The 26,056-nt window shown below is 39.2% G+C and overlaps 1 protein-coding gene across 1 annotated transcript; it reads left to right on the top strand.

Moving 5' to 3' along the window:
- Positions 1–12,024: 12,024 nt before the first annotated feature.
- On the top strand, positions 12,025–25,531 carry INHBA (inhibin beta A subunit). The gene is made up of 2 exons (XM_019539069.1): positions 12,025–12,733; positions 24,497–25,531. The coding sequence occupies exons 1-2, from the start codon at positions 12,346–12,348 to the stop codon at positions 25,381–25,383; spliced, it is 1,275 nt and encodes a 424-aa protein (XP_019394614.1). The 5' UTR covers positions 12,025–12,345; the 3' UTR covers positions 25,384–25,531.
- The last annotated feature ends 525 nt before the right edge of the window (positions 25,532–26,056 follow it).

Below are 26,056 nucleotides of genomic sequence, written 5' to 3'. Positions count from 1 at the left end.
CCCCTCATATCCTTGCCCCTCCCAACCAGAAGTCTCTGCCTGCCGCAGCTTTCACTGCTTCCCTGCATGCTGGCCACTGCTTCTGCACCACATGGCCCCTGGCTGCACTGCTGGACTGTGGGAGTATGGGCACCATGCAGGTACCCCAGGGTCAGGAGTGGGAAGGCGTGTGTGCTTGTGTGTGTGTGCCCATGCGCATGTGTCCATGCAATGAGGGAGGGGAAAAGAGAAACAGAGAGAGCAATGAGGGAAGGACAGAGAGAGTTAGAGAGTATGTAATGAGGGAGGGAGAGACAGTGTGTGTGTGTGTCTGTGTGTCTGCAGTGAAGGAAGGACAGAGAGTGTGTGTGTCTGTGTATTTGTCGAGTGAGTCCCACATGCACACCCCACCATACACATGCACCTACACCCCCCTCACACTGCCATACATGCAGACTGCCACACCCATACCCCCTCCCCCACTGCAGCCACCCTCCCCCACACACAATCCCCACAAACCCTATACCCAACCACACCCCACATACCCACACACACCTACGTGCTCCCTCATCCACACACTCCCCCAGACCCCACATACTAACAGTCCCTTACAAACCTATATCCATGTTCCCCACCCCTCCACAATATACAAGAGTAAAACTTCGTTTTAAGCTATTGTGCAATCCCCTTTATGTGTACTACACAAACACATTTCAATCAGGACAAAAATATTTTTTAAAATCAAATTAATGAATGCTGTAGATGTTCAATTTTTAGAATATAATTTGGTATTTTTCTGGTTCTGAGATGACAAAGCCCCTTGCTGAAAGGAGTATTTCCAAGGGTAAGGGGAGGGACTTCTGGTGGCAAAGGTCAGGGGTTAGGAGGCAGGATTTCCAGTCACAAGATGGCAACCAAAGGGCAGGACACCTGTCATGGGATGGGGCTACCAATGAGGCCCTCGACAGCTTGCCAAAACTCAGTAAGCGATCCTCTGCTCAAAATAATTGCCCGCCACTTCCCTAAGCTAAATAAGAATAATATTTACCTATTTTACAAGGGTATTGTGAAGATCAATTAGTTAATTTTTGTGCAGCTCTCTGATGTTGTTAAATACTAGGTAAGCATCAAGTAGTATTACTACTTGTAGATACCAACTAGTTACTTTATTGTTTGCTTAATTTATTGGTGAGGAAGGATCCTATAAGTCAGTTTGTATGCTTTTTCTTATAGTCTTCTCTGTTCTTGAATCTCCAAATGTATCTATGAACAATCTACTTTTCCTGTAAGAGCTACATTTTCACCAAGTCTCTAAAAGCATCTTATAATATTCCTAAGTACTTCCACTTATGTGCATCAAAATCTGTATTTGTACTTGTAAATAGTTCATTACATGTGTGTAGATCAGGATACTGCACAGCTAATTGCCCATTTAGTCAAGAAATAATTCTGTCTCCACAAACAGAAATGGAAATTAGGTAGCTGCATGTACAAATTCTTCTCCGAACTTTCTCATGTCTTCCAGATTCAACTGTCATTCTGAAATTCCAACCCGCAGGCCTGTTTCTATTTTCAGAGTATGATGTACAGTACACTTCCCATAAATATTAAGATATTCAGCCCACACCTGCAATTCAGAAAGACAGCTCTGCAGCTACATATTGAGGGCAGCACTGCATGGTGATTCAGCTCTTAGATATGATGAGAAAGCAGTCTAAAATATAAGAAAAATGTTTTCTTAATTTTTTATCTTAACCATAGTTTGACGTACTTTTTCAGATATATTGGCTGAGGAAATGTTTCTCATTGTCTTTGATCAAAGCTAACCAATAATAATAATGCTAAGTAGCTATAAAATGCTTTTGATCTTAAAACCACTAACCAAAAATGACTAGATGGTTCAGGGGCTTAGACATGAGGCATTTGGACATAGATAGCACTTTTCACTTTTGGATCAACTTGAGACAGTAATGACTAAATGTCATTTCCAGACTAGCTATATTGTGGCTTGTGTGAAAATGTGTCAGAAGTCCATCTTCTACTGAGCAGGTGTTCAAATCATGAAAAGCACAACTTGGCAACTTTACTGACAGTCATAGAATCATAGAATCATCCAGTCCTCCTCAAGATGAATGGGCAGAGAGAATGAATTAACCTTTTAATCACTCAAGAACGGAGGTGAGGAAGGTTATGACGCTGCTGCTTCTACTGCCCTCTCTTTTGCCCTCTTAGGGCACGGCCAGATGAGCAAAGTTATGCGGTATGTGGTGCTGAAAGCATTTTTAGCAGTGCCACATACTGCACAGTCTCGAGTTCTCCATGCTACAATGGCATGCTGCTTGAGCGTGCTCTGCTCTGCGGTTTGTTGTGCGGTTTTTTTTTTACCCCTGGATCACTGTGGCTGAAGCTCTGGGAGGTCCCCCAGAACCCCAGGTAAGGGTGCTGCAGCCAGCACAGTGCTGGCCTCAGCCTGCCCTATGCCACTCGGGGTAACTTGCTGTGTGCCAAGGCACGCATGGCACAGACATTCCCCAAGGACAAGAAGCAGCAGCGCAAGGCGTGCCACCACTACTTGTCCCTGGGCAGCCAAATGACCACGCACGTCTGGACGTGCCCTTAATGTCCATATATGAGGTTGTCTATTCTGCACTGGTTGCAGGAGCTAAATTTCAATTTAGGAAGTAAAAATTAGAACTAACCAAGAAAAATTGACTTTATGAAAAACATTTGAGCATTTTATTGTTTCATCTCTTCCATGAGATACGGCTTTCCTAGATTCATGGTTACTGTCTTTGCATGGGCAATTTCAAAGGAGCAATTAAAAGATGTGTACATGGTCACAGTGATAAGCCCTGTTTGCATGCAAAAAGCTACCTTACATCACCCCTCTCAGCAGGTCATTCTTGGGAGTCATCAGGAGGGCATGACACCAATAAGCATATTGAAGAAAGAAAATAACTTGTTTACAAATTCATAGCTGGAGCACAAATGTTATTGAAGAACCAACATCCTAGCCAACTGGCCATCATTAAAGAATATCAACCCTAAGTTTTCCCCAGCTATCACAAGGTACCTTAAAGGCAGTTTTTCATCAGACTTCCAATTTGGCAGACAATATTTTTCATCCACCAATAATACAAGTACTTCTGCTTTACGGTGCATGCAAATGGACAGTCATTAGGTAGCTGCAACATGACTTGCTAGGACAAATAGGTTGTTAAGTATCCTAAAAGCTACAGCTGTCACTGTAATGAACTACATGTGAAAAACTGTGCCCACAAACATGAAGCTGCATTAGAAAATCATTCTTTAAGAAGTGAATAGCAAGGCAGAAGGGGATGCTGAACGCAGTCCAGATTTGTGGACCAAATATCATTGCCAGACTTATCAAGCCAAACCTCAAATCTAAACATCCCTAGATTTTGGAAGAGTTCTGATCCAAGCCCTGATTTGAATTTTACAACTGTTCTATATACCAGAAGTGGGAGGCACAAAAATTCTGGACTTTATAATGCCTAAATTGTGGGGGAATTAGATCTGAACTGGTCATCACAGGGTCCTGAAACTGCCCCCCTTTGGTTGGGGCATCCATAACAGAAATTAGCTTTTTTAATTCTTCACTCTCTCCTGATTGAAGTCTTTTTAGATGTCTCCTTAGTAAACCGGAGCTATCCCTCTGTTTATTGTTCTGTAACATGCCAAATATCTTGGGATTGCATGGGTTGCAGTAAGAATTCTCAGTTTCACAACTGGAAAAAAAGTCGAACCAAATAATTAATTCAACAGTGTTCTCCCCTCATTCTTGGTAGGGGTATGGTAGGGGTAATAAAAACAGAATCTGGACTGCATTTAATTTTCTATTTTGATTTTTAGTTCTTTTTCAAGAGATAGATCGAACGATCGATTGACAGATATAAATACAAAAGTTATATAAGATATCAAGATAAAATCTGAACTAGAATAGCATATATATATATATATATATATATATATTACAAGTGTGTGTGTATATATATATGTAAGCTGAACTAGAACAGCATATAATGGAGCATTAAGACATACATTCACACATTACAGTTTTCTTTGTTACAACTGTTGGCCACATTCTTGGGGGAAAAGTCAGGGGAAAGCAGCTAGAGGTAGCTTAAAACCCCCCCACCACCTGGTTCTTAATTACTCATGAGCAGATCTCAAAGTGTGTCACTATTGCTATTCTAATTGCAAATGCAATTGCAAGAGGAAGAAACTCAGTGACTGGCCCGAATTTACTCATGAGTCAGTGGCTAAGCCTTGTCCAGAACCCAGATCTTTTGATTCACTATATGGTATTTTTATATTTCCCAAGGAGTGTGTTCTACAGGAAACTTTTAGCAAACACTTCAGTACTGATGCACTAAATCAACTTACTTTTCCAGCACAGCTAACCTTTCCATTTGTGCTAGTCACCCACAGTCCACATTGATAGAGAAGGGATCCTGGTTGCTGTGTGACACCACAACTTCTACTGGTCGCCTATTCACTACCACAAACCTGTGATGAGTCTGTCAGCATAATTTATCATTGAATTTAGCCCCCCAAAATAGAAAAGCTTATAAGCTTCATTCAGATCCCACACTGGTGGGACTTAAAGGGACCAACACATAATAGACAAAATTTATCTCTGTCAACAGTGGAGTTAGACCAGGGATGAATTCAGACCATTTTTTAAAAAGATGAAAACAGAGACCTAGTGTGAAAAACAAGCAACTAATCACTAATAATAGACACTGCTGCTTGAAAAGTAAAAGCAAGATATCAAGTCAAATTCTCAACTGGTGAAAAATGAACTAAAAGAGTGGTTCTCAACAGTGTCAGTTCTGAGGAACGTCTGTCAGGCTCAAGACAACCCTCAGAAAATGCCAGCTGCTGCTTTTCACTCATTTTTTGGACTACAGAAAAAAAACCCAGCCAAGTCTTTGGTTGCAAGGAACTCAAAGACCACAACAGGTCAAAATGTTGGTAATGCTATGTGTTTCAATTTAAAATCAGGTTATCTTGTGAATCATGTTTATACATCTAATAATGTTAACACTGTGTGGCGCTCTTGAAAGGATCTTAAGGCATCCCAGGGCACCATGGCACCCTCATTGAGAATCGCTGGCCTAGTAAGTCATTCGAGCTACCCTTGTTCATACCAGTGAAGTTGGGCACGTGAAGATTCATAGATTCATAGAAGCTAGATCCGTAAGACTCACATAAAGCAACAGGCTATGGTGTAAGGGGAAGGGTGAGATTAAAAATTTCGTATCTTTGACCTGAGCTCTGTGTTTTGTTTCTTGCCTTCCTTTTTTCTTAATCCAGTAAGGACTGATATTATTACCATAAATCAAATCCAGGTCCAGTTGAAATCGTATCCTGAAACATCCTGAATTTAACTGGGTTGAGATTAGGGCCCTTAGAGCTAAAACACAGTAGGGAGATGTGTTAACACTGCTTTGTAAGCCGCAATTCTATTACTTGTATTAAAAGGGGTACAGAACATGGAGATCCATATTTGTCAAAGAAAAAGAGGTGATTGAATTTCCATTTTTTTTTAATTGTGACTTGGCTCATATTTATCCCAAATGTAGCTGCATTGGCTTGAGTTGAATTACACAAAGAATGAGTTTGGCCCCTGTTTTCTTTAATAGGTCTGGAGTCTTAAATGATATGGTAAATTATATGAGCTTTTAAAAAATAATTGTAATACATCTTTACTATTAACTATTAAAAGCTGCTCAAGCCTTTGGCTATAAACTTTTCACCTAACTTGCAACCAAACAGGATCTGCAGGCTGGGGCTTGCTCCACAAAACTGGCAATGTTTGCCAATCTCCCTGTTTAATTTAAATCATTTGATGTAACCCTAATCACAGTCTCTTGAAATATCTTTGAAACAAATATCACTCTACACATTCTCCACATTACAGAGCTGTTTTTCAGGAAAAATGATTAGCCCAGCAACATACTGGAGACTTACCTGCCATAAGAGAGAGAAAGCACAGCACGTAATGTGAACACCAAGTTCATTTGATTACTTTCCACAGTCATGATTTTATTCTGTAGTCTTTTTATACTATAAACTTTTTTCTTTCACCCTTTGGGATGTTTTAAGCCAACACTGGCAAAAGAACATATTGTATCATTTCTTCTCAAACTAACATTTTTATGTCACTTGTTTAATACTTTCATATCTCCTGGCTTTATTTTTGAGCAGAAAATGGCCATGCATGTGCTGCAGCTAAAAAAAATCCATGGGCATAAAAATATCTCTTTTAAAGGTATAGCTCATTGTTCAAAGAAAGCGATGAATTAATAGCATGGGTAGAAAGTGTAAGACACCATTTAAGGAAAATGAACACACTTGCTTTTCTTATTCTCAGTTTTGAAGGCAGACCCTGTTGTATAAGTATTTTTATAGTTATCTTGTTCCAAGAGATATGTCAACAACCATTACAAAATAAAGGGGAGAACATGAAAGCAATTCTTTACCCCTACTCTGAACTGAAGCCTTTCCTCAAATGAACTTTATTTTTTGACCAGCTCACCAATTATGATTGAAAACAGTGCTCCCCCCTCCGCCCAAGCAACATATAAGCGTTAGAGCTAGCAGCAGCAGAAAGACTGTCCCTAATTGGTCAATTTACATAAAAGTGGAAACAAAACTTCTAAATATAAGTTTCTGGCTCATCTTTTTTTTTCCCCAATTACAGTAAAATAAGGTACAACAGAATGAGATTCCAGCTGATTTGCACAGCAGTCCGTGCCAATGTGTTTTCTAGCGACTGCTCTTCAAAGCAAGGACTGAGACATGCAAATACGCTTGTGTACAATTCAGGGTTCTAAAATAGCCTCTAAATCATGCAGCCGCAACTAGGTGAATAATGAAATGGCAATGGGCCACTCTGCAAGTGGCTTGTAGGATTAAAATCTACAATTAGGAAAGAGAGACAGGTTGCTACTATACTAACATTTATCTCTCTCCCCATTTCTTTTCGGGGGGTTTTCTTTTGAATCGAGCAGAAAACCAGAATATGCCTGCAAGCCAGCCTTGTAAGTCCAGCATCACTCAGATATTTTTATGTAGTTTCCTTCATTGGCACCACAGTTTGAGTTAGAAATCCCAGCTGCACTAAATGAGCAAAGGATATCTGGATTCTTGAGTTGCCAAAAAAAAAAATCAAGAGTTGCTCCCAGGACCATTTGCCCTTGTGACAAGAAGGGGTAAAAACTGAAGCAGCTCATTAATGTGGCTTAACATTTGCTAATGGTAACTAGTGTGAAAGTTAGATGAGTGGGTCTTTCCAGCAGTGTTCCCAGAGTACTGCCAGCAGGTGTTGCTGTAGGTACACTACATGATGACAATGAAATGAATGGACCTGGGGGCGGAGGGGGGAGGGCGGAGAGAAAAAGGGAGAGAGGAACGGGTGTGAAAAAAAATTAGTCATCAAAAAGTTTTCATGGTGTTTGGTAACTGTGTATCAGCTTCCTGAGGGAGTAAAGAGTACGGTCTGAAATGAATAATCTTTTCACCTACTCTATTTTCCCTCCAGAAACTTTATTACATCATATATCATATATATGTTGGTGTGTGATTCACTTGGTAGTCGATTCTCTAATCGTATACTGCATTTGAACAGAGAGTCACACCTTGTGTCGTAGAACAGAACAGCTGGGGCAGAAGGCTGCACTGCTGCAGGTATTACTGCAGTCATAGTAACTGGGTTGAATCAAAGAGCTCACAATATTTTGGTTCTTACCAGAAGATAATTCTCATATCCCTCCTGGCCAGCCTTTCCTCTATCCATAAAACCAACATGGTATGTGGGCTGTTGCTGAATGCATATTTGCTGCCAAATTTACAAATATGGTACAACCAGGACGTAATGCATTGCAAATAGGTTGGGGATGGATACCTTTGGACATGAGGAACCTAGTTAAAAAGTAAATTTTGCTGTTCTCTATGAAAACAGAATTTCAAGCTGCAGTGATTCCTTTGTCCAACTTTATTTCAGGGGTTAAAGATCCTGTCCTGAGAGTGAGGAAAGAGTGTGCATACTCCTGCACAATGGATGTACTTATATCTGGTTCACTATTTCTATAGGGAAAATGCTCCTGACAGCAACTCTTGAGTCTGAATGCCACAGATTACAGGCACCTACTGATGTATCTTTTAGGAGCTCCACACCATGTGGCAGTCTGAAAACTTATTAAATGCATATTAAACCTGAAAACAAAACAATCTATTTAGTCATAAGTTTCCTAATTTTAGTTATTTTACCAAACTAGTCATGTGAATATGGCTTATATTAGAACCACTCTCCCTCAAACCATAACCTATGCTACTTTGAACATTTCCTTGTAAAATTAGAACTGATTATTTTAAATTTTCCTTTACTGATCAATTTAAAAAAATCATAGTCAAGTTGTCAACAATGATAATGATAGAGAAATACAATTAGTTCAGGGCAAAAATATCTGAATGATGGAGATATTCTTATAGCCAGTGAGTGGCTGGGATGAGTAAGGACTGTGCCCTTTGTCATAAACTACGTCACAAAAAAAGCCAGCACAAATTGTACAATAGGAGAAAGATTTGGTCCCACTTTTGACCTTGCCTATGGTCTACTTTTGTGCTATTCCACAGACCTCACTGGAGTTCCTCTTGATCTTCAGCAATGTAAGGGAGATAAAAAGCCAATCCATCCCCCCCACCCAGCAAGCGCTAAATTCAGCATGACTTACAAGACAAACAGTAGGTGGTATTATTTATACAATAACTTTTAGATGTGTTAATCGTTTTAAAAATATGTGATAAGATCTACACATGAAGAAACACGAATCAAACAAGAGTGACATGATTAACATAATCCAAATTTTTTAAACATTAAAAGTACCCCTAAATTAACAGGAAAGCAAAACTAACCTGGTAAAGAAGCATCTACACCACAAAATGACCATGAATTAAGTTAGTTTTCCTGACTTTCCTTAAATCCAAAATGTGCAAACAGAATTTCAATTATTTTAACTATAAAGCAAAATGAAATAAGTCACTGAGTAGTAATTAAATGTCTGACCAATACAGTGTTTCAACTAATACAATCTTACCAATGTGCCTAACCAATATAAAAAATTGAAATTTGTCTCCTTGACTCATCATGCTTGCTGTAGTTTTAAAGCTGTAATCTTTATATGACAAGAAGGATCCAATTTTTTTTACAATATTTGTGTCATACTACACAATTAGGAGTTTCCATCTGATAATTACCAGAAGTATGTCTCATACAGGAAAAAAGTCAACTGATGATGTAACAAGATTAACCAATGAAACAGTGTGCTTCAACCCACTTACTTTGCACTGACACAGTACACACAAGAAGTACAGTATAAAGCTCCACATAAATACCAATGAGGAACTTGAGCAGTTCTTAGTGCACAATACAGCAGTCTCTAACACAGTGAGGACTAGAGAGGTAAAAAAAAAATTAATCTGATTTTTTTTTCCTTTTTAAATTAAAACTTCTATCTCATTTGCATGTTATCGTATGTTGTCATAGACATAGGTAATGAATGTATGCATAGAAATGTATAGCATATTTAATTTTATATCTGGCTTCTAATTTATTTTATAGTTATCAGATTCATCTGGAGTTTAAAACTTAAACAAAGAGGATGATAGCCGTGTTAGTCTGAAGTTAGACAGGAGATAGAGCAGGGTGTCACCTTAGAGACTAACTGGATCGACCTTAAACATATACGTGTCCACAATACAGTTTCTTTGTCAATATGTGCAACCAATCTAAATGTTTAATTAAAAACTTTGTTAATGTAGAGTTCTGTTCTAGCTTGAAATCCAAAAACACCAATATGTGTAATATGTGTGTGCATGTGTTTATGTATGTGTGTACACAAATACATTGTGCACGTGTACACACATACATTACATATATATATAATGTGCATAGCTAGGTAGCTAACACTCTCAGAAGATAAGAAATGAAGTATATATTCCTATAGCTGCATACTAATATACACCTACATTGTACTTTATGACGAATACTATTTTGAGAGAAGCTACATAAAATCCGTAGCTAGATAAATGTCATCTGTTTATATATCTATTTTACCTGTAAACATCTGCAACCCTAAACACGGGTTTTCATTTTAGACAATCTAATCAGTGTTTTAAACCTGTAGCTTTGTTTCAGACTCACTTAAAGACACTGCAATTTCAAAACTATAGACTAGTTATGAGCTCCAAGATTTTTAGATGTATGATGGCCAGGTTTGTGTTTCAAAGTTATGTTTATAAGAATAGCTGTAGGGTTTATAACAGAAACGGTGACAGCCTGGTATATGTGACAGCATGTGTCAGGATAGTTACTAAAGTCAGAAAGCACAGATGAGGGAATATTGTAGATCCTTTAAAATAGTGAAAGACTTACAAAAAGGCCTCTGGTAGGTGGACGTGGTGAGGAGTGGGGGAGAAAGGAAGCCTTGCTGTGTATAGCATTTGTAAAACTTCACTTGTCTGATCAAGTATTTCTATAGTTTTCATTTACTTTAACTTCCATTCTTTGCCCCTCCTCCCAGATCTTGTGCCTGTAGTTCTTAGGAAAATTAGAGACCTCACAATGTTTATATTTACAAGTTACTTCTTCCACTGAAACGTGTTTGCCGGTAGTATGTTGAATTGTACTTGTCAAATAGAAGGTAAACATACCTGAAGAGCCTGTGGATATATGAACAGGGCAGACAGAAAGTAAAAAAAAGAAAGAGCAAGAGTATTCCTAAAAATATTTATAAACTTTGAAACCCAGTAGGAAGAATCTCAAAAGGCTGAGGCCAGAAATCTACTGTTTTCTAACTTTTCCTTTATAAAGTTTAAAGATGAGGAAGTTTTCTAACTTTGCTTCAGCTAGTTAAGAAGTGGCATTGAACAAAGTGGAAAATGCTGAAGTACGTGAAATGATGTAAACAAAAAGGATAATGATTTTTAAACCTGGAGCCACATCCTTAGCTGGTATAACCTGGCATGTATCTGTTCACACTAGCTGAAGGGCCAGCTCATAATTATGAGGTGACTGCGATCACCTCTTCTGACATTACGATTTGTGTTACCTAGTTTGAATGAATGAAGCAGACGTACAAAAAAGTGCCTTCTAAGACCGATTGGTCAAATGTAGAAGACCTTTCTCAGCCAGAATCCTTATTGGCATCAATGAGGGATCTGCTTGAGTTAGGACTGACTAAAAATTGAACTGTGACCGTAGTTCTTGGTTACCGTATATCCAGCACTTTTCATCTTCAAAGCATTTTTCAGACATTGCTGGATTTAACCCCAACCCGAAATATATCTGTGATCTTACGGGAAAATGGTAGTAGGGATGTTTTTTGATGTGAGGGCAGTATTTTAACATTATACACATATATACACAGCCCTGTCTGTTCCGTGGGATTTTCAATTCCTTGTTGCACTGTGCAGCTGTAAAATGTGTAATGTATTACAGAGCCCCCCCAAACAAAAGTTTTCTTTTGCTCCCTTCAGATCTCTTGCCAGTGTTGATAACCTTGAGCTTTTAAAGGTGCATGGAAAAGTGGCATCTTTTCTCTTTCATTCAAAGCAGAACAATGTTCAGCTCCAAACATTAAAATTCCCTGCCTTCATCTCCCTCTCATTTACACACCATTCAACATCTCTTGCTATCCTTCTAATAGTGGACAGGGCTGAGAGCAAGGTATTTATTAAAAAGTTTAACTCTTCTCTCTCATTCATGCTGGCTCGGTTCAATTAAACTCGGGATGCTGTTGAAGAAATGAAAGAAAAGAGGAGGAATTATAGCAAAGGGGATTCAGGGGGGGGGAAGAGAATGAATAAAATTAAAAGTGGGAGAGATTTAAAAAAAGGGGGGGGAGGGCAGAAAACATGAGTAGTGATATTTGAAGAGAGGTGTGTGTTAGGGGAGCAATGAGCATAAGGAAGGCAGCTTGGCTGTTCCTCCCCCTTCCTAATCATAGCCTTTACTCACAGGCAAAACTCCCTCCCTCTCTCATTCACTCACTCACTTTAGGCCAATCCGTCCTCTCTCTCTCTCTCTCTGTCTCTCTCCTACTCTGAGACAGAGTCAGAACTCTTCTCCCTGACAGCCACAAACATCTACAGCACTTATTGCATTCAGAGAGGGAACCTGCATACAGAACTTCACAGAAAACTTTTTGTTCTTGTTCCAGAGAATCTGCTAAAGAGAAGGGGGAAGAAAAAAGAAAAAGAAAAAAAAAACCTGTGCGTTTAGGGGGAGGAAAAGCAGGGCCTTTTTAAAAGGGAATCACAACAACTTTTGCTGCCAGGATGCCTTTGCTTTTGAAGAGAGGATTTTTCTTGGTGCTTTGCTGGATTATAGTGAGGAGTTCCCCAACCCCAGGATTCGAGGGACACAGTTCAGTCACCAGTTGCCCATCATGTGCCCTTGCCACGCTCTCAAAGGATGTGCCCAACTCACAACCTGAGATGGTGGAAGCAGTAAAGAGGCACATACTGAACATGTTGCACTTGAGGGACAGACCTAACATCACCCAGCCAGTGCCCAAGGCAGCACTTTTAAATGCCATCAAGAAACTCCATGTGGGGAAGGTGGGAGAGGATGGCTTTGTGGAAATAGAGGATGACATTGGAAGAAGAGCAGAAATGAATGAACTTGTGGAGCAAACCTCAGAAATCATCACATTTGCAGAATCAGGTGGGTGCTAGAAAGAGAAATACTGTGAAATATCTTTCTCTGCCAGAACTGCAATGAACGTTTTCCTTCTCCCCAACAATGTGTTCTGTAAGGTTGTAGGGTAAGGATGGGGATGGGGATGGGGATGGGGAGGGAGGAGAGGGGGAGGGGGGAGGCTGAAGGAATTTGATTCTCCCTGATTTAGTCTTGGCTACAGACTGCACTTGTTAAACTCAGAGAGCCAAACAGTGAGGAAGCAATCTAACCAATCTTGAGCAGAAAGTCAAGCTGCAAAGGGGTCCTTCAAACTGTGCCAGGATGTGTGAAACCAGGGCAGTTGCATTAAAATACTGGATCACAGGGTTGATGGTGAAAGGGAAGGCTGCAACCTCCTGGAGTGTTTCTGAGGAAAGGGAGCTATATATTATTTTCAAAACAAACCCTTCCTTGTAAAAATTCTATCAGTAAGTATAACATCATAAAGAACTGATTTGACTTATACAAGCGAGAGGGTGGTTTTGTTTTTTAATTAACACAGCATCTCAGGCAATAAAGTGTTGCAGCAACTGTCAGATAACTTCAATAGAACTGGGCAAGCAGTTGTAGCTGATCCAATTTGGAATGCTGACTTTTGCTTGCTGGAAAAAAGTAAGATTCTGTTTCTAAGCACTCCCTGCCCCAAAATGCAACCTTGATAGGGTGCATTTGGAACTATTTTGCTCTCCTAATTCTTCAGACTGGACAGTGCAGATTATAGATTTTACTAACTAGTTGCTCCAAATCTTATCACATGCCTATAGAAAGCAGCTGTGAAGCCCTCCTTTACATGAGTGGGACCAGAAGTCAGTGTAAAACAGCACACATGTACAGGCATACATACATACATACATACATATATATATATATATATATATATATACACACACATACACACACACATGCACAATGCACGCACACACATATATCTACAAGTGTGTGTATATGTGTGTATTACACATGAATACTTATACATATATAAGATCATCTACGTCTTCCTATATGCGTAGCACCTTTCTAGATAGACATGAAGTAGCTAATAACAACTCTTATAAAGATGCTGTCTAGCCAAAGCATTTTTCTTGTTGCCAAGACAGTTTTAAAAGAATGTCATTGTTTTGTTTGGTACAGCATATGGTAGGCAAAGTATGCACAGGAACTCCAAGCATTTTTGTTTAAAAGTTTGCTGCGGCAGTATAAACAATTAAGACAACACTCAGAGTTTCCAGTCCCGAAAACCTGTTGACTCAGATGTTCTGTTTGCAGGAAAACCATGCGCAGAAGTGTGCATGCTTTTAAGAACAGACATTCCTCCAGCTGCCTGGTGTCCAATCGTACTAGAAGCCTTTGCCTTTGCAATTGGTGTCCTTGTCAATGCACATGTTATCAGTTCTTTCACTAGAAAAGCTCCTACTTTTATTTCCTTGTGCTCTCTCCATTTCAAAGACTGAATAAACGATGTTGATGCAAGTGGTCACTAGGACCCATTGTATTTCTACCTGTTTTAAGAGTCAGCTTTTAAAACCAGAAGCTCACTAGACTCTCTAATAAGCAGATGCCCTACCTGGCTTTCAACAGCTCTCTCTGAACAGTGAAACACGTATAGAATGAATAGTGGTTTCTGGGCACTGCATGACTCCCAATCATTTGTAAACACATTATTGTCTCTCCTGAGCCTTGACAAAGGAATTCTGAATTTGATATACGCCTATTAAATATGACACCCTTGAATTGCAACTCCAAATCAAATTGGCTCACAGAGTCACATGACCGATGATAAACATGCCATTGCCCACAAACTGGCCAATAGTCCAGCTACGAATCTATCAGTTGAAAACTACTGAATGCTCACTCATCACCAGTTTCGTTTACAAAATGTAGAGCTATCAGTGTTAACAACAAAGCTAATTTACCATGATTTGCAGTATTTGGTTGTTCACCAGAGCATGCTGTGCATGTTTGTATTCTCTTGCCTTTTCTGCTGCACTGAGGTACCCTGCTTTCATGTGAGCTTTTCTCTTGCCTGGGTCTCTCTCTCTGAGGTGTCCTGGGTCTTTGTTCTATATCTATTAAAGATATAGTTGGGAAGAAACTGAAGCAATAACTTAAAATGTATTGCGTAAATTAGATGTGCAACAGTTGAGGCTTAAACATTGACTTTCAATAGGTGATATTGATAGCATAGGCTTGGCTATCAGCCATTTCTGTATTTTGCTGAACACAATTTTTTTTTGTCTATGAAAAGAACAGCCATCAAAAATACTTTGTATTTTTAATATCCAGGGCTCTCAAAGTGCTTTACATACACCAATGATTTAATTAAGCCTGAGACCCACTCTCTCTAACACAGGCTCATTTGTAAAGATGGATGTCACATCCTAAAATGGCATTATTTACTTTGTTGCCTCAGTTTCCTTATATGTGCAAAGAGAATTTAAGTGATTTGCCTAAGGTCAGAAAATATGGATATGGGAAAAAAAATCAGGAACCGAACCTAGATCCCTGAGCATCCTCAATGGCTGTAAGAATTAGTAAGCGTATACATAGTAAAAACCTACATCATTAAGGTATGAGAATAAATATGCTATCTTCTTATCATCTTAGTATCAACCTCACTTCTCTTACTAGAAACAAACATCAGGTAAAAAGAGATGATTGAAAAAACAATTAATATAAATAGGAACATGTCAATTAATGTTATTTCATATAAATGCTGGTGGAAAAAGGAAGTTGTATTTAGATCTTAGCTGATTTGAGCATGACCTGACATAATCCTGTCATCCCTTATTCTGTCAGGAATCATGTTGTCTTTTCACACGCACTGCCATAAAAAAGTAGCATTTCCTTTTCCCCAGGTACTGTCTTCTAGCAGTGAGATATGCAAAAGGAATACAGTGCATAGACATACATTATTCAGTACATCTACTCTATGGTTTAAAAATGTCTTTGGAGTAATATTTTATAACAGAAAAAAACTAAAATGCAAAATGATAGAAAATGCAGATGAATGGGGGAAAGAAGGTAAATATACTGAATTCATCTATAGCACAGGTATTTCCACATCCATGAGATCAGCACATTTCTTGGCAGGTATTTTTTACGGCAACAATTTTAGGCAGATCTTTGAAAAACTAATGACCAAGAGTATTGGACGAAGGTTTACAAAAGCACCCTACTGTCCTTTGGCATTCTAACAAGTAAAACATGAAAATGATTTTTCTACTTACATATCAAGCTAAGATTACTAACTGAGATTAGTTCGGCTGTGAGCACAGCTCTGCCAAAACTCTGTGGCTTACTTCAAGGTCTTAAAAATTGTCTTTTGAGGAGAGGGGTCATACATGTTCTTGACAAGCAAAGCCAACATGTTTCCATTACTTAGATAGCCAACGCTCATAAAATCTACTGACTCCTTTATTATATAAAGTAGATCGCTTGTTAGACCATTCTGAGATACTGCCATGTACGTATGATCCTGGCATATAAACTAGTAATGAAATGGGTAGCTAATGTCAGCCCCTGAGGAGGGGAAGGGAGCTATATGGAGGAAGCATGAAATCCCAAAGCTCATCATTAGACATGTGTCAAGAATAAATGAGAACTGTGATAGCTATTTATATCACTTTTAACTTTTTGCATCATGTTGTATCTATTTCAAGAGTGAACTGGCTTGACAATAAAGACTAAATTGTATCTTTTCCTAGAAAGAAAAGGAGCCCTGTCATTCCTGGCAAGGTTTTGGAGGAGGGAGGAAAGGGGCAGGTCACTTCTCCTTCTTTAAATTATTCCATCGATTGTCTTTTTAAAGGACCCTTATTTAGGGGTACATTTTCCTTTGCTGAACAATGAAACACTCAGTGGCCACAAGAGGGCACACTCCAAAGGCTTTTAACCTTCCTGCAAGCTGCTATTTTACCTAATTGGATCCTGAATCCTAGAGATCTTTGTGCTTATCTGTAGCTTCTCTGAGTGGAGCTCTTGTTTCTCTCACATAGTTTAAAAGGCAGAAATTTGCTGGAGTGGAAGACTACAAGTAAAATAATGCAGTGTAAGGAAATAGGCAAAGAGAAATGGGGGGAAAGATAAAACTGATAAACTGCTGGATGCCAAAGAAATCTGGAGAGATCAAAAGTGATTTTTTTTTTATACAGACACTGAGAAATGTGACCGTGAATCATCAGCTGAGCTGATTTTGTCGTGTCTTTTTTTAATGCAGTCTCCTTGGCTTTTGGAAAACAAGTCTCTTTCCCCTTGATTTTGTTTTTTGCTATGGCATACTTTATCAAAAATTTCAAGTTTAACAAATGAAAGCAAGTTACTTCCGTGAAAGGAAAACCATGCTTAACCAATCTGCTTTATTCAAACAAAATGAGAGGTATCTCCAAGGGCTGGTTTGTTTACGAACAATTTTAAAAAAATGCAGACAGATCCAAGAAGGTGGGAATTCATTTAGAAAAGATATCAGAGAGAGAGAGAGAGAGCACCCAGTTGCATGCATGTGTGTCCAGATATGCATGCATATGTAGTGTCTGCAGCTGCATGCACATATTTGCCTGTATGTATGCAAATATATGCACGCATCCATATCTATATACATGCAATAAAGCATGCATTCTTTGCAAATGTATATGCATATGTGTGCAACACATGCACATATGCACTTTGATATATGTATGTGCATATTTATCCATATCAAATCCCTGTGCACATTCCAATGCATGCCATTATCTATATGGACGCATATATGCCTTTGTGCATAAATGTGTACACAGATATGGGTGGAATATTCTTATATGTGGATATCTGGATTTGGAGGTGTAAAGGCAATTTTGTTTGCATCAGAGCTTTGGAAAATGTGCTTTGGGGTCAAATACTAATTCATTTGAGGGCAGTAGATTTTTTGCTATTCACTTCAGTGAGCTGGGGACGTGGCTGTTAATGCACAAAAAATGTAATATTTTCCTAAAAGGACAGAGGTAGCTTCCAACCATTTTACTTCATGTTAGAAATTGAAACTGCATTAACAATGCAAGAAAATGCTGCCTGCAAAATAAGGAACCCATTATAATTTAACATTACAGAAACATTGTTGTGGGAATTGCCTTTATACATTTCTTCAGCTATTTTAGATGTACACGTGATTTCTTATTTTTTAAAAATATATATTTGTAAGTGATGTAAGGGAGGAACATCAGATCTAGTGAGGTAATTAAGGTGGTGGGTATAAATTGTTTCCCTTATGGACAATAAGTACCATGTTAATTTCTGACAAAATACCAGATCAAAGTCATTGGGCACTAGAGTAGTATTTACTCAAATTCCAAATGGCCTGACCTTGACTGTACCTGTTTGATTTGTCTTTCCATGAATAGTTATATAAATAGATAGTGTGTGTGGCAGGGGGAGGAAGGGGGTTCCCCATGAATCTTTGGAAATGGCTGTTCTTGCAAATACCTACATTACTTGAAAAACAAAGGTTGTGAGAAGGAAGATAAGGTATTTGCAACTTTCCAATAACTGCTGCTCCCTTCTTTACTAGCTATAGCCACCAAATCAAGGAGCAGACGCAGAACTGTGCAACTCTGGTGACCAGTGACATATAAGAAACCATAAATATTTTGAGCAAATCGTTTGCAAGTGACCCATAGGTTGAAATCGGTTCACATGAAGTGCCACTGCATAACCATAAATAATGAACAAATTTGCTTAGGGATAATTGGCAGACAGTAACAGGGCTAAATTCACTGGATAAATTGCATGCTGTGAACAATTCATCTAGCTCTAGCAGTCACTCATTAGTAAACATTTTGAGCAATTACCTCTCAATAACCGCACTCTTCTTCTCACTCCTTTTAGAAGAACCTTGCTAGAAACCTATTTCTTTTTCTCTGTCTCCTGGGGAACGATAATGAGGAGTAAAGAGAAGGATGCTTTTCAGAACAATTACATATTGGCACACTGTACAAATGCCCCTAAATCTAAATAAACCCAGGCAGTAGTAAAGTTAGCAGCTTTAAAAAACCAAAAAAGCTTTCTTTGTATGGAAAAACAAAGTTCACTTACAGTAAAACATAAAAACTACTCAAAATTAAACGGCTATGAAGAATGGAAATTTAAAGCAACAGTGCCTTTATATACAGCAAGCATTTTTCTAAGGCAAAACTGAATGCTGTATATTAAGAGAAATTAGGAATAAGCCTTACTATAATGGTCAAAAGTATAATCAGTGTCATTTTGGGGAAAAAGCATCCTTTTTATAACAAGGGAGAGGGGTGAGCAGTAAGAAAGACACAATCTTGCTTTTAATAACATGATAAACTTATATTATTTTAAAAAGAGCTTCTTAAATCTATAGTTTTAGCCCTATCTGTGCAGGTGCATATAGCCCAAACAGTACCCAGTGTTGATCCTAGTGTCAATCCCAGGTAAATAGGTTTTGGTAGAATATGAAAGGACTGAAATTCAGTAGAACCAAGGGAAGGAGGTATGAGCCTCAGAGTGTACTTCAGCACCAGGTGTCTCCTAGCTTCTGTTTTGAGATCTCAGAGTGAATTGTGAATGTGGCACTGCTGCTCACAAAAGGCAAGATTGGCCTTTGATGATCCACCAGATCCCTGGAGACATATACCCTGTTGGTGTGTGACCTGCCCAGAGTCCCTCTACGTTCCTTTGGTGGAAGTCAACCACAGAAATCAATTCTGTAGCCGGTAGAGCATTCGGAGTCCCAATACACAATTTTTTTCAGCGGTATGCATCCTTCTGCAGTGGAAAGAAATGATGACTTCTGTGCTAGGCCACTGAACACTGATACGAGCAGCCTCACATCACCCTTTAACCACTTGCCGCTGGGCAGCTGCAGTAACTGGCATATGCTCAGGTTTTGGTCATTAAAGGTGTGCAAGCAATATTGAAGTTAAAAAGGGATATTAGCACACTCCTGTTAAAATGCCAAATAGTGTTAGTTATATTCCTTCTGACTGAATAATGTCTTCCTTATAAAGGATATGTTAACATATGTATTTCATTATAAAGCAATCAAAAAATCCATTTTTTAAAATTTTATGTAGCAAGCATAAACTAAAAATAAAATGGATTTTGCATACTTTAGAGTTTCTTCACAATATTACCAATATGTTTAGGTTGGTAGAAGATGCCCCTTTGCCCCTTAGAATCACTGTCTTCTTTCTGGGAAAGGCTGGCTTGGATATTGCAATATAGATGTGGTTTCAGATAAAGATTTCCCTGAAGTTTGAGAGGAGAAAGATGGGGAAGAGTCAGTTCTGGCATTCCAGAATAAGACTGTCTTCTCTCTCTCTCTCCCCCTGTCCCTCTCTCTCCCTTCTGAGGAATTTTCTATTATTATGATAACAGAACCCACAATTCAGGCAATATTCTTGATTGTAAGAAGTGAAGTGCTGCAGCCACCAATGTGGGACTGTAGGCCTTTCTACATGAATCAGGCAGGAGGAGCAGGATGTTGGGAAATGGGCAGAGCATCTTGAAAAGCAGCCATGGCAGATGAAGGAATACAGTAAAGGGATAATGAAAGTACTGCTAGGTGCTTTTCACAAAATGATATCACCCAAAGGGTTCAGTAAATTTCCTGTTATTGAGGAGTATGCAAGCATGCTTTTTTCAACAGAAGATTATGTATGCAAGCAGCATAACTTTCCAAAGCATAATGTAAGGTTTTCAACTGAAACCAAAAGGACAGGTTACTGAAACAGAGTAAAATTGAAAAAAACAAAAAACAAATGACCCTGAAATCTATCATTTGAAAGACCCAGGAAAGAATTCAGCACATGATATCCATAGGCTTTTTTTATCATAAAAACTTCTACTGTACAGTGAATTCATAGTGGACCAAAACCTAAGGTCTTAATTACATTCTTAGCTAGACAGAGCTCTTACTGACTTCAGTGGGTGTTTGCCTGACATGATGAATTTTTGAAAACACTGAATCAGGACCTTAAGTTTTTCACCATACGTTCCTTCCTGCTTATACAATGTCACAATTAACTGATTCTGAATGCGGGATGAATTCAAAAGAGTTCTGATTTTTTTTCTTAACACTGACAGTCTTAGTTCTCCCTTCAACTTTCTCTCATCCCCAGCTTACTGAGAAAGACAGAATTCTTTCTATGTTATAAAATATTTTTAGTTAAATTATGAGGGCTTTAGGACTGCATGAAGGATTTGCTTTATCCTTCGTAGTCCTTTGACCCTCTTTCATTTGCCATTCCTTAGAATTTCTATCCATTATTTGTGTATGAAAATATGTCTAAATAATTTTGGTGATGCTGTTATTGCTTTAGAGTGGATCTTGTGTTAATTTGCAGTAGTTAAGGAATGGGGTTGTGCAAAAGCAATGCGAGTCTATTCAAACACTTAAACTATGTAGCTCTAATTACTATCACTAGTGAATAATTCAACTTGCTGAATTACATGAGCATGTGAAAAACTACTTTAAAAAGATCTAGAGATCCTGGGCAAGATCAGATTTATTTGCTATGCACAAATGGGAATTAAGAGGAGTTTAACACTTAATTTCCCAAAAGTGAGCCAAACTAGTGTAGCAACTGCTTGAGTCCCTCAAGGGACTTCCACTGATATGAGGAGTTTGAGAAGGCCTTGCTGTTGCTGCCAGTCTAGTGGGTAGAGCATTCACTTTAACCTAGGCACCCTGAAGGAATTCAAAACCACTTCTCCCACTTCCCAGGAGAGCACCTTAACCACCAGGCTATAGCATTAGCGAGGTTAAGGAACTGAGCACCACACCTCTGGGGAGCCAAGAGGGACAAGAGTGCAAGTGTCATGGGGTCAGAAGGATAAGAAGAAAGCCACTGTAGCCTAGTGGTTTCAGCACTTCCTGGCAGCAAGCACTTCCATCTCCCTTCTTACTTGTTCCCAGCATTTTCTTTTTTTTTTTTTACTCAGCCATTGGTTGAAATACAGATATTATGCTGGCAGAAACTAATGGAATCCAGGACTCTCCCCTTCCAGGGAGAATCCTCATCACTGAGTCAAAGTGTCACATTCCCTTGCTTCCTCTCCCCATGTCGCTTTCCTTCTTGGCTGCACAGTGAACCATCTTCATCAGGGAGCCTGGAGTTTGCTCTCACACAGCCTAGCTCATAGCCTTGTGTTTAGGGCACTCTTAAGAAATGAGAGATGCAATCCTTTCAGGTTTTGACCAGCCTAGAATCCAAGTTTTCCTTTACCTACACAACTGCTCTAACCACTACTACTAGACTACTGAGCACAAGGCAGGCAGTTTAAAAAGCAGAGCAGGCATTTGAACTGAATTGAGGTGCCTAACACAGAACATGGAGGGAGATACTGTTTATATGCTAAGGTACAACATGGTCTCACATCTGCTCTAAGTGCTGTGCTCAGAAAGGCAGGTATGTGATAAAGGGTATGTTTACCATACATCTTAAAGGGCACAAAGAATTTTTGTAAAGTTCAGATCCAGAATTTTGAGGTGTTCTTACACTTGGGTTTGGATTCAGCTGATTTCAGATCTGTTTTAAGCTTAGATGTCAATACTTCCACATTCCTAAGATATCTACACCTATAGTTTTGGTTAATAGATAGATAGATAGATCTATATCTCTCTATATATCTATATAGATATAGATATAGATATATATCACGAGCCTTCTGCTCTAATACAGCAGTTAGCTTTGCCATTATCTAACTTCCAAAATGGAAGCACAAGCACCAACTCTGACGCAGCAAGAAGGTCCATATCATCACCTTTCAATCACTACTGAGTGACACTGTCATTCTAAAAATATTTACAACATGTCAAAGTATTTGTCAGCTTGCATGGCCTCTTCTCGACTTCTTTAACCTCTTTTTACCAAAGTTTTCATTTCATTAAGAGAAAAAGGCTACGGCTTTGTAAGAAGTACCCCACTCATTGTTTAATTCCATGAGAATCACATTTAACCTCCTTTGGAGACAGGTATCATCAAAGTCCGTGGGAAACAGTTAACACAAGCCATGTGTTTTCCTATCCCATTGACAGTTTAAGGCTACAGTTTCACACTCTCACTTGGAAGGAAAACAAAACCAAAACATTGTGCCCTTGGCCATTTGAATTTAGAAACGACTGTCTCTTTGATCTGGGAACTCCATCTAGAGAAGTTGAACATCTCAGTGGCACTTCACAGAGAACGAAAGCAGAAGGCTGATTTGAGGGCCATGCAGCATGCACAGAGGTTTTAGAGAAGGAACTCCAGTTCTTTACATAGGGTTTCTTTGTGGCCATAAGTGAGCCCCTTATCCTCTGTCTCAGTTTCCCCGCAGGTAAAATGGGGATATAAAGCCTTTTGTGAGAATGAGTTAGTTAATATTTCAGATCCTTGGAGAGCAAAAAGATAATGCAACTTTGCTAATGTAGTATCACTTGTCACATGTTCTTTCTCTTGCATTGGTTCGATCACGTTGGTTTTGATCAGGCATTGATTTTTGATGGGCAAAACTATAATACCCCGCCTAGCGTCACACATTGCCACAGTATGGAATGGCGTGCTGCTCAGTACAAATAAGGGGTCCAGAACCCATCCTGATTTATTGATGAAGTTAGGCATTCATCAGTTCCAAGCCTGTGCCCCGTCTATCCCACTGCCTGCCATACTGAAAACGCATAGTCCTTTTTTCCCTGGAGCACTGGAATTTTCCCCTGTCTAAAAAATATCTAGCTTCCTTACAAATTAGAATGCCACAGACTTTAAAAAAGAAAAGAAAACCTCCACTCTTTAAACCCCCCCAGCTAATTCATTCTCTCTCAACTTCTTCACGCTCTAGTGATCAAATAATAAAAACAGCCCTCATTATTCATTTCAACTTCTGCCAGGGATATGAAGTCTGTATCAAAGAAACTCCCCCTCACCATTATAATTATCATCACTGACATCTCAGCAAGTTTATACATCTATGCCAAAGAACCCTCCCCATAAATATGCAGTTTTTCCTTAGCTCATTTCTCGGTGGATTTACCATTACTATAATCACAAAGAGCAGAGTGTGTTAAATTAAGAACAGAATCTATAGCTAGTATTCCACAGAAGGAAGAATTTGCTTACTGCAGAACACAAAACCATGCCTGAAAACCTCTTGATGCTAGCAGTGATATTTCAGTATTTCTAGGGTTTTTGAAGCTAGTGACACTATAACATCTTCATAAAGAATAATGCTAATTTACATAAGGAAAGACCAGAGGCTAAGTCCTTCCCCCCACTTCAATCAATGGCAAAACTCCCAAAGACTTCTGTGGGGATGGAACTAGCTCCCAAATTCTGATTACAAAGCACAGATTTGTATGTGTGTTAAATATGGTTTGAATGATATTTACAGAAGTTTCTTCCCATTTGGGTTCATAGTAATAAAAAATGACAGGTAAACAAAAATGAATCTCTAGCCAGCCATTAATGCCCATTTGCCATGAAACACTGTACATGAATAAACATACAAGATTATTGCCATCATGGTACAATGCTGCCATTGGAGTTTTATACTGGAAAATAAGTCAGGCAGTAAACAAAATGACCAGAGCAAAAAAAGTAAGTAGCACTGGAGGAGAAAGGGAAGAAGATGGGGTGGGTGGTAAAGGCTATAATGGAAAATAGGGAGTATCTAATATTAAATATAATGTGAGCAATTTTATTCTGATGGTGGGAAAAAACCCAGAAAACAAAGCCTGTATTAATTGGTTCTTCTGATATGTTTTATTAACTTCAGGCACGCCCAAGAGAACATTGCACTTTGAGATATCCAGGGAAGGCAGTGAACTATCAGTAGTGGAGAATGCTGAAGTGTGGCTCTTCCTGAAAGTCTCTAAGGCTAACCGGAGCAGAACAAAAGTGACCATCCAACTATACCAGCAGCAGCGTCAGCCCAAAGGCAACTTTGAAGGGGCAGAAGAGGTGGAGGATGTGGGGTTGACAGGTGAAAAGAGTGAGACTCTCATTTCTGAAAAGGCAGTGGACACCCGTAAAAGTACCTGGCATATCTTCCCTGTCTCTAACAGTGTGCAACACCTCCTGGACCAAGGCAAGAACTCCCTGGATGTGCGGATTTCCTGTGACCAGTGTCAAGAGACTGGTGCCAGCCTGGTGCTAATGGGCAAGAAGAAGAAAAAGGAAGATGATGGGGAAGGGAAAGAGAAGGAAGCTGGAGAATCTACAGGAGAAGAGGAGAAGGAACAATCCCACAGACCATTCCTGATGATGGTTGCCCGGCATTCAGAGGACCACCAGCATAGACGACGAAGACGGGGCTTGGAGTGTGATGGCAAGGTCAACATCTGCTGCAAAAAGCAGTTCTTTGTCAGCTTCAAGGACATTGGATGGAGTGACTGGATCATAGCACCCACAGGTTACCATGCTAACTACTGCGAAGGTGAGTGCCCCAGCCATATAGCGGGCACCTCTGGCTCATCGTTGTCTTTCCATTCCACTGTCATCAATCATTACCGAATGCGGGGCCACAGCCCCTTTGCCAACCTGAAGTCCTGTTGTGTGCCGACCAAGCTGCGGCCCATGTCCATGTTATACTATGATGATGGACAGAACATCATTAAAAAGGACATTCAGAATATGATTGTGGAGGAGTGTGGCTGCTCATAGATTCATATATGAACCCTGAGAGCCTTCTCCTACTGGTGAGGAGAGAATTAAAAAAAACATAGAAGAGGAAAGACCTGACATGGCATAACCTTTCTGAATGAAACAATCAAATATAATTTGAAAAGAAAAAAAGGACAAGACCCAGAGTTCAAAAAATAACCCTCAAGGCAGACAAAGGAAGAAAAAGAAAAGTATAATTAACCAAGGCTTGAATGAGAAACGTTTGAATGGCAGTACGGGGAAGGACAATCCCTTCCTTTCAATATACTCCATATTTTATTATATAGTATATTAAACACTATTTGTAACAAGGGGAATTGTTTTCCCTTCCATAGTTACCCATCTGTTCAAGCCATGGTAGCAGCTTGCCTAACCTGCAGCAATTTGGACTCTGAGTCCAAAATGGCATTGAAATAAATTCCTAGAAAAAGCCATGTGTATGAACACTACATTCACTGGCACTTTCCCCCCGCATCTTACTAAAGACATAAGTGTGTGTGTACTGTTTCCATATAGGTGTGTTTCTGTGTGTGTATATATAACTGCGTATATATATATGCACACACATACACACAGACGTGCACACAATACACACACAGATACATATCTTGGTAAAGGGACAAGATTGCGCAGGTGTACACACCTTCATCTTCTGCACTACATTTGCAAAAAA

The sequence above is a fragment of the Crocodylus porosus genome, unplaced genomic scaffold (genome assembly GCF_001723895.1).
Source record: "Crocodylus porosus isolate Cpor-Errol unplaced genomic scaffold, CroPor_comp1, whole genome shotgun sequence".
NCBI lineage: Eukaryota > Metazoa > Chordata > Crocodylia > Crocodylidae > Crocodylus > Crocodylus porosus.
The sequence above is the reverse complement of the archived record's forward strand: the minus strand, read 5'-3'. Positions and strand labels throughout refer to the sequence as shown.

Coding starts and splice junctions, on each gene's coding strand:
- INHBA (XM_019539069.1), top strand. CDS start 12,346: ATGCCTTTGCTTTTGAAGAGAGGATTTTTCTTGGTGCTTTGCTGGATT. Junction 12,734..24,496: donor CATCACATTTGCAGAATCAG/GTGGGTGCTAGA, acceptor TATTAACTTCAG/GCACGCCCAAGAGAACATTG.